Source organism: Pristis pectinata, chromosome 1 (genome assembly GCF_009764475.1).
Source record: "Pristis pectinata isolate sPriPec2 chromosome 1, sPriPec2.1.pri, whole genome shotgun sequence".
Taxonomy (NCBI): domain Eukaryota; kingdom Metazoa; phylum Chordata; class Chondrichthyes; order Rhinopristiformes; family Pristidae; genus Pristis; species Pristis pectinata.
Window position 1 is genome coordinate 48,256,977 of NC_067405.1, and position 12,901 is coordinate 48,269,877.

Here is a 12,901-nt window from a genome sequence, read left to right on the forward strand (position 1 = left end):
AAACTGCTGTACATTCAAAAATGACTGAAACAAATCTGGTTCCTCCATGATTCCCTCTTGCACTTAGGAAGTTAGAAGATGTGAAGAGTCTTACAGGAGTGCACTGATGTTATCATTCAAGAAGGCCAGACAATAGACGCTGAAACAGATCTCCTTAGCCATAAATGAAGAGATGATTCCTGATTGCGCTTAAAGAAAATCATGGGAATTTCTTGCAAATTCAAAGTAATAATATGGCCTGAAACTGAATGTAGTTATGCAAAAACAATGAATTATTTTCATATTATTAAACAATCTTCAAAAGTTGCCTGACTTTATTTTAGAAATTGAAAGTTTGTGACACAATCAAATCACTTCCAATACAGTACTTAAAATCAAGTAACAAATTGACACTGAAAATGATAAGCAGATAACTTATTGGAGTTATTAACGCCTCACTAAATTTTCAGATGACTACCAAAATAAAATGCATTTTAAAATTAAATCAAGCATTTTATTCATGATGATGATGCTTTCTTTAAATAAGCAATAAGGTCAGCACGCTCACTTTTCTTCTTGATACCAGCAAACAGCATTTTTGTTCCAGGAATGTATTTTTTGGGATTCTCCAAATATTCCATTAGGGTGTTCTCTCCCCATGTGATCCCTGCATATAAATGGATATTTTAGATTGGGGACAAATAATACTGAATTGCAAGCTCCTAAGTTGCAGCCCAAAATAGCATTACCTTTGTTCTTGTTTGCATCGGAATAGAGATATCCTTCAGCTGATCCAGTTTTACGCCCAAAAATACCCCAGAGGTTAGGTCCAACCATATGTTTTCCACCTTTTTCAATGGTGTGGCACACAGCACACTTTTGCACAAAGATTTTCTTTCCTTTCTCCAGATCAGCCATTTAGACACTAATATGACAAAATGGGAGACATGAGAGATTGCACATTAATTGCAGAAATTTGCTGTCAAATGTTAAAATTAATTAATTTAGCATGTTTTTTCTGTAAATCTCAAGTAAAATGATAAGATGATTTTTTTTATTATTTATGTTTATCAGAAAAATAGATTATTTGGTTAGACAGATCATAATCTGATTTAGTGAGGCTGATTTTTTTTGTCTTATGTCCCAGGCGTATCAATTTCACAAGAAAAAGAGAGGTATCATATCTCAGTCTCATTCTTATTTATACTTGACAAACGTTCCTAGTAGTATGAGAAGCTTAACAAGAGGGACTGATTTGGAAATAACTATTTAACATTTTAGTAGTTATTAACTTATGTAGAAGTTACTTTAAATTAACTTCCACATTATCTTGTTTCCCTAACACTGATCAGAACTTGTGACAAAATAATGTTTATTCAGTGCTCTCAGTCATTGAACAGTGTCTGAAATCTACAGTGCTTTGAAAGGATAGGGAGCAACCTGCATTTGAAGTAGCAAATTGACATTTTATTAGTAAAATCACTTAGTATATTCAATGTTATTTTACACATGATTGTTTTCCAGAGCAAGCAGAAGCATCTCTTTTCCTGTAAATGAGAATGAGCAATTGGTACAGCACTGTACACTTTTTTCAACAATTCCAGGTGTCATTTATGTTACAGAAATGCTACATTGGCAAACTGGGGGGGGGGGGGGGGAATTTCACAGTAATCAGTTTCTCTGGCCCATCTTAAGAATGTGAATTCCATATTCCCCTGAAGAATGAATTCATGTGCAGTCACTTTACAGTAGTCCACCATAGCAACGTATCTAGAAAGTCAGGAGTTGGACCTTTAGGAGACCACAGGTGTGCTCTGCTGTATTCATTTCTGACCTTTTTGTTGCCTTTTTTTCCACTAAAGAATAGATATAATGAGAATACCTCCTTGGGGATCCATCCAACATATCACAGAAAGCTAAAGCAAGAATATTCCTTGTATCCAGGTCTGCAAATCACAATATACCAAGTATTGTCCTACATTTTTTGATTGGGCATAATCCCATGTGAAATAGAGGCATGAGAAGGAAAAAAAACCTTTCTGATGCTTATTTCATACATTTTTAGAGTCATGTCATGAACTAGATGTTGAGCTACTACAGCTTTGGCAATAATTTGAAATATGGTTGCAGAGACAACTGCTCCTTGCCAGCATTTTGCACAATACAATTAAAAAAAGTAACCTGTGCCTGCATGCAGCAAGATCTAGACCATCTTCCAGCATGACCTAATATGTGGAAAGTAAAATTTGTAACGCTAAGTGAGAGTCAACAACCTCCTCCAATAAGAATCCAACTACCTCTTTTTGATATTCAACAGCACTACCATCATCAAACCCAGCTTCAACATCCCAGGGGGTACCACTGATCAGAAACTTAGTTGGAAACAAAAATATATAACAGACATAAGCAAAGGCATTCCACCAGAAATATGATGGAAAATTCTCCACTTGCCCAGATAAGGGCTGCTGCAACAATTAAGAGCTCAATGCTGCCAAGGATAAACAGCTTGTTTTAAACCCCATCCAGAAACTTAACCTCCACCACCAGTGGACTGTGCGGCACTGTGTACCATCTATAAGATGCAATGTGACACTCACCAAAGTTTCATCAATAGAACTTTAACCCAGGATGCCTGCCTCCTAGAAGGAAAAAAGGAGCTGCTGAAAGACAGTGCAACCATTGGCAAATTCCCATCCAAGTCCAACACCATTCTGACTTGGAAATATATCACTACTACTTCATCATCACCAGATCAAATTATCTGGAACAATTCCACCCCCCCCCCCACCCCCCCCCCCCCCCCATCAGATTTGAGTGTGCACCATCAATATAAGACCCGAAACATGACCATTAACTCAACAGGAATTATGGAAGGACATTAAATGCTAGCCTTGTCTGTGACACACACAACCTGCGAATGTACTGTATAAACCTTATCCACAGTTTCCCTTTCAAGCACCAATTCTACCCATGCTGATTTAGAGACCGATGTATTAAGAGAGTAGACCAAACGAGGGCAAGGTTGGTACTTGCAAATGTGATATCATTTTAGATTAAAGTTGTAGTTGTGTGTCTTTCTAAAAGCATGTGTAAATGTTGAATTAAGTAACTGGAATAGAGTAATTGTGTCTAGGAAAATTGCTTTATTAATACAGACTACATATTTCCCCCAAGAGAATCTGTAAATGAAAACTTATCAATTGGCTCCTATAGGCACTATCAGATTGTTTCACCTCTCTCTCAAGCTAGTCCTTTTTTTATATAATTCTTATGCTTTGAGAGGCACCATTCCTTCTAATGATAATGCCTCAATGGAGAACAAAATTGTTCAATGCATAATACACAGGTATGATTCTTGAAAACTTTGCTGAGGTGATTTGCTGAATCCTCTCAGCATCTGATAGGCATCTGAAACACTACCACAGCATCTGAAGGATGCCCCATTATCACTGATAGATGAATGCAATTTATTGTATTAGACTCAGTTGAACCTTGAGATTGTGTCAGCTATGGCACCCGAGCTACAGCTTTGACCATCTAGAAGCCACCCTGACTTTGGCTTTTGTGGATCAAATATTGGTCGCATAAAAGGCATAAAATGAACATAGTGGAATTGCTGCCTTTGAAATTTCAAAATTAGTTGAATATCAAGAGAATTACATTAGCTCAAATTTAAGCCTCACGTAGTAGGCCAGATAAGACAATATGAATATAGTCTCCTAAAGCTTCATTAATTTCTCAATTTGATATAATAGGCTTGTCATACTGAGTTGGTTGACAGTTTAATACTGTTTGGTGTAATACACAGTCATGGGCTATGATGTATTTGTGAATGAAATTGCTTACAATTTATTATGCCAAAACTCAGGCTCAGACACTCTGGTAAATCACAACCTGTGATACCATTGTGCCTCAAACAGATGCAGGCAGGAATCCATGCCTTTGGTGCCTTGTTCCTTTCCTTCATCAATCTTCCTCAGCTCTAAAAAGTCTGGGGAACCTGAATCACTTCTATTTTGCACAAAATAGTTGAACAAGTGTCCCAATAACTCCTGATGATTTAAATAAAAATACCAGCAAGAAAAAGATGGAGAAACATTTAGAAATAATCTAAATATTCTCCTGGAAAACCCTAAATAGTTCATTTTCTATTTTCAATTCTGCATCTTTCAACCCACAATTTTAACTCTGCATCACAAGTTTACAGTTTTTCATCTCCTTTGTTTCTCACATATCCCATGTGCTTTCCATCATTGTTATTTATACAATCTTTTATCTTTTGAATTTCTCTCTTGCTTCTTTTTCAAAGGTGATTCAGATTTGTGTTATGTTATCAATCCTATCTTTCCACTAATAATATGATTCTATTACTATGTTTCTTTGGCTCTTATTTTTCAGTTATGAAAAGGGTACATCTGTTTTTACACAGATGCTGAATGAGTTCATGGAAGTTTTACCTGGCACATTTCACACCTGCACTATTTTGCTTCTTATTTTATGAATTCATTGTATGCCCAACCAAATATAGCTGTAGATCTAGCACTAATCTCCCAAAATTCATCTGTTTCAATGCAGGTTATGACTCCTTTAACTTTAGAGAATTATTCTGCCGTACAAACCTGCTCTACCATGTCACATCTTTTATTTTGCTTTTACTCTGGAATGCAGTTTCAATGGGCAAAAAAATCACAACAGTACGTTTACACTTCTGAAATGGATTTCCGGTGAAGGAAACTTCTAAGAATGTAAATTTGTGAAATCCCCTTTTTTTTTGCAAGTTACATAGAATTTACAACAGGGAAACTGACCCTTTGTCCCAACTGGTCTGTATTCTGTTTTGACCCTATATAAGCCTCATCTCACTTAATGTCATTTAACATCTGCACATCTTTCTATCCCTTTATCAATAATATCCTTATATCAAACTTGTATATGGAATGATCCATATGGATGGGATGCAAACAAAAGCTTTTCACTGTAAGTGTCACAATAATAAATCAATTACCATCTCTTACAGGAGCATATACAATTTCCCATGATGGTTCCATGTGGCAATCATTGCAGACCTTAATCATTCTTTGTGTAAATATGTTTCCCTTGAATAGCTCCTAGTTTTGCATTCCCTAACAAAAGGAAACGTTTTGTCTACATGAATCCCATCAAATCCCTTAACAATGTTAAAGTGTTCTAAGAGGGCACCTCTCAGCCTTTTCTTTTCTGGAAGAAAAAAACTCATTTTGTTCAGATTTTTCTGATCTTACTACTTTTCAGTTTTATCTATGTAATTCTTTTCAGTACATTTTAGTATCTCTGTATCCAGTTTTTTAATACTGATACTAAAATAGTATACTGTACTCCATATAACTTATTTTCCCAGCTTTTCAATTCTATTCTTGCAGAACTTAACATTAATAGATAACGTGCTACTTTTAATGTGTTTGTAGCTCAATCTCTTTGCTCTTCTGACCTTTTTATACATCCAACCAAATGGCATCCTCTCAGACTCATTTATATTGACATTTAATTATGACTGTCACATTCATTCAATACATTTGTTAATGTCTTCCTGTATTCTATTGCTGTCTTCCTCAGAATTCATTTTAAAGCTTATTTCATTATCATCAGCTCCTCCTTTTTCATTTTTCCTCCACGTCTTTGATGATATAAGAACTTACTAAGAGAGTGTAAGCCACATGGAGAAAATGCAGTTCACTTGATTTCAGTTTACTTATTTTATTATGTCCCCAACTGGAGTGCACCAAAATTACAGAAAACATTTTAATAATGTAATCTGTGACTACCAAACTAACATTATCAAGGACCTACCTAACTTGCAGCATGAACTTCACATAATTGCAGCCAAGCTGCTGCAAAACAGACTAAAGTATGGAAAAATACTATTTACTTTTATTAACTGTAGTCGTTTGCAAATATCAGTCGGCATTTCATTGCTGCGGCTGGCCATTGGGGTGAAGGGTTGGGAGAAGGGGGAAATAGCTTACCCTACAAAAATACTATAGGAAGGATGTTGAGGCTTTAGAGAGGGTGCAGAGGAGGTTTACTAGCACACTGCCTGGATTAGAGGGCATGTGCTATCAGGAAAGGCTGGACAAACTTGGGCTCTTTTCTCTGGAGTGGCGGAAGCTGAGGGGTGGTCTATTGGAGGTGTATAAAATTATGAGGGGCATAGATAGGGTGGACAAGCAATATCCTTTTTCCATTGAGCAATCCAATACCAAGAGGGCATGCATTTAAGGTGAGAGGGGGTAGGTTCAGAACAGATGTGAGGGGTACGTTTTTTACTAAGAGAGTGGTGGATGCCTGGAGTGCATTGTCTGATAGTGTGGTGGAGGCAAACTCATTGGGGGCTTTCAAGAAGGGCTTGGATGGGCACATGAATGAGAGGAAAATAGAGGGATATAGGCATTCTGTAGGCAGGAGAGAATAGCTATGTCAGCACAACGTTGTGGGCCAAAGGGCCTGTTCTGTGCTGTACTGCTCTGTATTCTACGTAAAGAGTAAAGAGTTCATGTAAGATGGGAATGACTGAATAAAGATTTAACAGGAATTCTTAAATTTCCAATATCAGTTAAGTAATGACTAATTGTGACTGCTTTACTAAACCAGTTATTTCTATATGACACTTTTCTTTCCTTGGGATCTGGCCCATTGTATTCTGCAGGTTTGAGAAAACATTTGATTTAAACCAGCCAAGCTATCCAACAAAAAACAGTCATCTGTTCAATTTCAAAAACAGACACCAAATGGTTTGTTGGCCCTTAATGAAGAGGATTTGAATATAAAGTAAAGATATCTTACAACAATTCTATGTTCTCCCTCTTCTTAGGCAGTCCCTTGAGAATGAGCTTCAACTGTTCTTGTGGGTTTTCAGGTGGCAGATAAGGCCAATGTGGGAATCACAGAATCTTCCACTATTACATAGTGCCTTAGTAAGACCAACACCTGTATAATTTTGCTATCCCTTCCTGAGGAAGAGTATACAGTAGAACTCTGATAATCCACTATGCCATTATTAGGAAACCCCGATGGTTCGACATCTGACTCACCGACTTGATTCTCACCCTTCCTTTAGCTGACCCTGATTCCTGTATGTAGTGGACCCAGTTTCTGTGCTTCTTTTGACACACTGGGATTCTGTTTCCCGCACTCCCTCTGACACACAGGGACCCCAGTTCCTACTCTCCGTTGAAACTCACCTGGGTGTGTGTTCATGCATTTCCTTTAAACTCATCAAGTTCTGTTCCTTGTGCTCCCTTTAAACTCACTGGGTTCACCAAAAGTTTTTTTTAATACTGCTGTGTAGCATCTAAAATAAAGCGACTTACGTGTGTTGAAGTATTAATAGGGAATAACATCCAATAGTCCAGAAAATCTACGTCCAGCACCACCAAAGTCCCGAGTGTGCCAGATTAATGGAGTTTTACTGTACTCTCTATAGAGAAATTCCAGCATCTGCAGTCTCTTGTGTCTTCACCAGACTGGTCTCTGGGATGGCAGGTCTATTATATAAGGTGAGATTGAAAATGCTGGACCTCTATTCACTAGAGTTTATAAGAAAGAGATGCAAAATTCTCAGAGGGCTGGACAGGGTGAATGCAGGAAGGATGTTTCCCCTGGCTGAGGAGTCTAGAACAAGGGGATCACAGTCTCAAATTAAGGAAAAGAATACTTAGGACTGTAAAGATAAGAAATTTCTTCACACAGGAGTTAATACATCTTTGGAATTCTCTACCCCAGAATGTGGCAGAGGCTCAATTTTTCACTGTATTCAAAACCAAGATTGTTATATTTCTGAATATTAAACGAATCAAGACATATGAAGGTGATCAGGAAAACTGTGTAGAGATGAAAGATCAGTCATGATCTTGCTGAATGACGGAGCAGGCTCAAGGGGACAATGGTCCACACCTGCTCCAGTTTCTTATATTCTAAACACATATCTGGACAAATGCTACAAAAGGTTTTCTCCCCCCCCCCCCCCCCCCCCCGAGTTCAATGTCTTGGCCTTTCCCTAAGATGAAAGGCTGTCCGAAGAATTAAACTCTATCTAACAACATAAGCATTATATTCAATAACAAAGCTGGTCTTAAATCCCTCATATTTTGTTATGGAAGTAAAGAAGCCAACCCCGTGGTTTGTCACAATGTCAAGCCCTCGTCCAATGTCTGTGGGGAAAATGATGAATGTGGCCATTTTAGTGCTATATGTGTATAAAAATAGAATTCTCTTTCATCCATTTATCCAATATAATCTTTAATATTTGCATAAGTTCTATCTGAAGCTCTAACCCTCTAATTTCCTTATTCTCTGTTCTTTTCATTCACCATTATATCATTTCTGGTGTTGACCTGCAATGCAGATTCTGCCTAAAATAAGAATGTCCCCATATCCCGTCATTTACCATCTCCTAACATGGACATTCTCAGGGTCACCACTTTTGCAGTCTTATGTTCGAGGGCCATTGAGTTTACCATCAGTACCAAATCAAGCATGAACGCAGTAATGACAAAGGCACTTGCTGTCCATGGTCAAACCCTATGACATCCAGTTTCATCCCTGTAAGGCAAGATTAATCTATAATGTTTTGATGCATCCCCTGTAATTAAATTTTGGTCATTATTCCACACCACACAAAATGGCACTACACTTTTCACATTCTTCAACCTATGCGCACACCCTCAGGCTGGACTAGATTGTGAGTCACAAGATGTTGGTTCCCCTACTGGCTACCCACAGACATGCATCTCCATTTTACGCCTGCTGCATGATCATCTCTAAGCCATAATCTAAACCTGTGGGTCCATAACAAAGCCAATTTCAGAGCAAAATGGTGTCAAGCAAAGCTGTGACACATCACTTCAACACAATCTTTGCTTGCCACAATGCTGTATTTCACCTGCAACAAGCTTCCCACTGGGGTAGAGTTAATCTACATGACATAGGTTGTATAGTTTCCCATTTGTCTTCTCCACTCAAGAACTGAAGTCACCCCAACTTCAATCATCAAATTGCAGTACACAGATGATACTTGTGTATAAGCATGTTTGGAGGTCAAATACAAATCATCATCAATTCATTCATTGATTAGGCCATATGCTTAAGATCCACAACAAAGGACCTCTACCAATATGAACCCACTGTATCACACTGTCCTCCAAAAAATGAAGATACACGATGACATTCTAATAAATGTGGACTACCTTCCTTATCTCGGGTACTAACTCTCAACAAAGGCAGACATCAGTTATAAAATTTACCATCACCTTCAGCTATTGCCTATTTGAGGAAAAGAGTTTTTTGAAAATCGAGGCATCAAGCCCAGTGCAAAACTCACAGTCTACCAGTGATCCCTGTGGTCCTATCTGAATAAGGGCAAGCTGTTCAAAACACTTAAGAGATACCACCTATGCTCTCTTTGCAAGATCTTCCAAATGTACTGGCGGGATAAGCAATCTAACATCATTGTCCTCAGACCAACAGTGAAACCCCGAATTACACTCAGTCAGCTCCGACGGCCAGACCACGTCGTTCACAAGCTTTTGACATAGATCCCTAAAATGGACATTCTTGAGCTCTGTCATAGCCAGGGATTAACAGATGGAGAGAGGAAACGATTCGAGGTTGTTCTCGAAAGCTGCTTGAAGGAAGTATAACATCCGCACCAACTCCAGGGAATCCCTGCCCCATAACCTCTGAGAAAGAGCATTGAGGATGGTAACGAGAAACCCGGCTTCATTCATCAGAAGCCGTGCGAGTGGCACCAGCTCCCCACACCCCCATCTCATCAAAGTGCTTCTGCCCTGCCTGTGGCAGACATTGCAGCTTCCGCAGCACCGGCCCCACAACACACGGAAGTGGGTGGAAACAGATCGACCTCCATCCCCAGAGACCGCACAGGAGAAATGGTCCTTCTTGTGGGCGGTGCGTTTCAAACGCGTGCGGGTGGGAGAGGGACGGGCGCGGCGACGCCGTTAACACCGAGCGCGACGCGTGGGGGTGTGCTCACCTACGGACAACGGGGGAGGAAGCGGCGGGTACGTGTCGCCTGGACCTGGACCTTCGCCGCTCGCACTCCGGCTGCAGCCGTTAGGCGCGCCCCAACTCCGAAACGCGGCAGGTTTCTGCGCAGGCGCGTGCACGCGCTCGCGCCGGTGAGGGTGAGGCTGGAACGCGGGCGCGGGGCGCACGAGGAACACCCGGGCAACCGCGGGCCGGGGAGAAAGGAGTCGCCCAACGTCACAATGACTGGCTGCCTCAACAAGGGCGGGGCATGGCTTCTGTCTGCAACTTCCGTGCAGTCACCAGAAAACCTTGCAGGTTGCCTAGAGCTCACAGCACCAGCAAACCTTGCAGGTTGCATGGAGCTCACAGCACGCATATAAACATAGAAGTAAGAACAGGAGCAGGCCATGAGGCGCTTCGAGCCTGGTCCATCATCAAAATACTCTATGGCTGATTATCTGCCGCAAGACCAGATTCTCCTCATAACCCTCGAAGCCTTTTGTGTCCATTACTGTGTAAATCTTCTTAAATATATTCATTAACGTGTCCTTCACAGCCCTACGTGGTAAGTGAATTTCGTAGATTCACCATCTAGATGAAAACATTCCTCCTTGTCCCAGTCCTAAGATTGACCCTACTTTCTAGACACTCCAGCCAGGGGAAAGATCCTCCCCACATTCTCATTCCATCAGAATTTTGTGGGGTTCAATTAGATCCCCTGTTATTATAAATTCTCATGTAAATTAGTTGGCCTAATTTTGACTCAGATGGCAGTCCCAGCATCAGATAATCAGTTTGGTGGACCTTATCCGCTTCAGATAAGGGGACCAAAACTGCACACAATATTCCAGGTGGGGTGTCACCAAGACCATGTATAATTTTAGCAAGGCACCTTTGTTCCTGTACTCAAATCCTCTTATAGTGAAGCCCAGCATACCATTTGCCTTCTTAACTCTTGCTGCACCTATATGTTTCCTTTTAGTGACTGATGCTCAAGAATGCTCAGGTCTTCTTGTACATCAACACTCCCCAATCTACCAGTTAAATAACACACTTCACATTAATTCACATAATACTACTCAATCTGTCTAAGTCATCTTGAAACCTCTGCATCTTCCTCACAATTTGTAGTCCTACCCAGAGTACCATCAGCAGTCTTTGAAATATTGCATTTTATTTCCTCATTTCAAATCACTGATATAGATTATGAATTGCTGAGGCTCTAGTACGGATCTTTGCCGAACATCACTAGTTATTGCCTGCCACCCTGAAAAAGATCCATTTATTCCTATTCTCTTTCCAGTCTAGTGACCAATTTTCAATTCATGCCAATATATCAATGCCAATATCATGCACTTTAATATTACACTCTAATCTTTCATGTGGGATTTTATCAAAAGCTTTCTGAAAATTCAAGTATACCATATCCAGTGGTTTTCCTTTTCAATTGAATTAGTTACGTTGATAATAAAAACTTAAGTAAGTTTGTCAAATATGATTTCCCTTCCAAGAATTCATTTTGACTTTTGTCCAATATACATTGAGATATTCCAGGTGTCATATCTCAACCTTTACAATAGCCTGTAGCATTTTTCCCACAACTGATATTAGGCTAACCTCAGTGTGTAGTTTACCATGTTATCTTTACCTGTATTTTTAAATAGTGGATTACATTTCCACCCTCTGATCAGTGGGATCTATTCCATAATTTATAAAATTCTCGAAAATGATTAACAATGCAGCCACTATTTCCACAGCTCCTTCCTTCAGTACTCTTGGAGGCATCTTTTCAGGGAATTTATTGGTTTTCAGTGCCATTAATTTCTCCAGCACTATTTTCTTATTAATGCTAACATCTTTTAGTTCCCTTCATTTATTAGATTCTTGATTTTTTAACATTTCTGGAAAGTTGCATCTGTTCTCTATTGTGAAGACAAAACCAAAATATTTGTTTAATTGCTCTGCCATGGTTTAGTTCCCCTTTATGATTCTTCTCTCTCTCTGACTAGGGGACCTACACTTAACTTCACCAGTTGTTTTCTTTTTACAAACACGCACATGTTCCCTACAAGTTTGCTCCCATGCTTTATTTTTGCTCTCTTAATCAACTTGACCTTCTTCACATGAAACTTGAAACTGCAAAATTGCTTGCAAGGATCAGGTTTGCTACTTTAGCAATCTATGGATCTAATATGATCCTTAACATCTTTTATTAGCCATTGTTGGATCACCTTTCCTTTTGTATTTGTACCCCAGACAAGAATGTATTACTGTTGCAGTTCCTAAATTTTGTCCTTAAATGTTGCTAACGGCTGCGGCCAACAAGTTGGCCAAGTCACTGCTGCAGACCCTTGAGCAGGCACGAGAAAAGCCTGGGGCTCCTCACCATCAACTTCATGTCCCTGCTGCAGGAAACCAAGGACAGCATGCTTGACCTGAAAGTGGCAGCAGATACGCTGGCCATGCAGCAGAAGCGTTGGGTTTTTTTCAAAGTCAAAGTTGAGTTTATTGTCATATTTGTGCACAGGTGCATTGAAAAACTGACTTGCAACAGCATCTCAAGCACATAGCATGATATAAGTAGCATTCACAAGAAAAACATAAACACAATTTTTACAAGAAAGAACACAATTAGAACAAAAAAAATGTCCATTTATGATATCACCACTGTTTTGGAGGGGATCAGGTTGATTGAGAAGAAATCAAAGAACAGCATTCAGTGGAAAGCAGGGGGCCCAGACTGTAACACACAGGAGATCGTGGACAAGCTCATCAACTTGGAGGTGGAGATAGAGGACCTGGATTGGCGGGAGCAAGAGTTGGACCAGCAGAGAGTCTGGGTACAGCAGAGCATTCAGAACATGACAGACATCAAAAACAGCAGGTTGGCGTATGTGAT

The 12,901-nt window shown here is 39.7% G+C and overlaps 1 protein-coding gene across 2 annotated transcripts; it reads right to left on the minus strand.

Annotated features, from left to right (window-relative positions):
• Positions 1 to 320: 320 nt before the first annotated feature.
• Positions 321 to 10,233, minus strand: LOC127572387 (cytochrome c-like). 2 transcript variants are annotated; one of them, XM_052019588.1, is made up of 4 exons: positions 10,007 to 10,233; positions 2,577 to 2,618; positions 729 to 904; positions 321 to 646 (listed from the first exon to the last, which is right to left on the minus strand). In XM_052019588.1, exons 3-4 carry the CDS (start codon positions 895 to 897, stop codon positions 498 to 500), a joined length of 318 nt encoding a protein of 105 aa, XP_051875548.1. In that variant the 5' UTR covers positions 898 to 904; positions 2,577 to 2,618; positions 10,007 to 10,233; the 3' UTR covers positions 321 to 497. The 2 variants fall into 2 exon arrangements, with proteins under 2 accessions (XP_051875548.1, XP_051875541.1); XM_052019581.1 differs by lacking the exon at positions 2,577 to 2,618.
• Between the last annotated feature and the right edge of the window lie 2,668 nt (positions 10,234 to 12,901).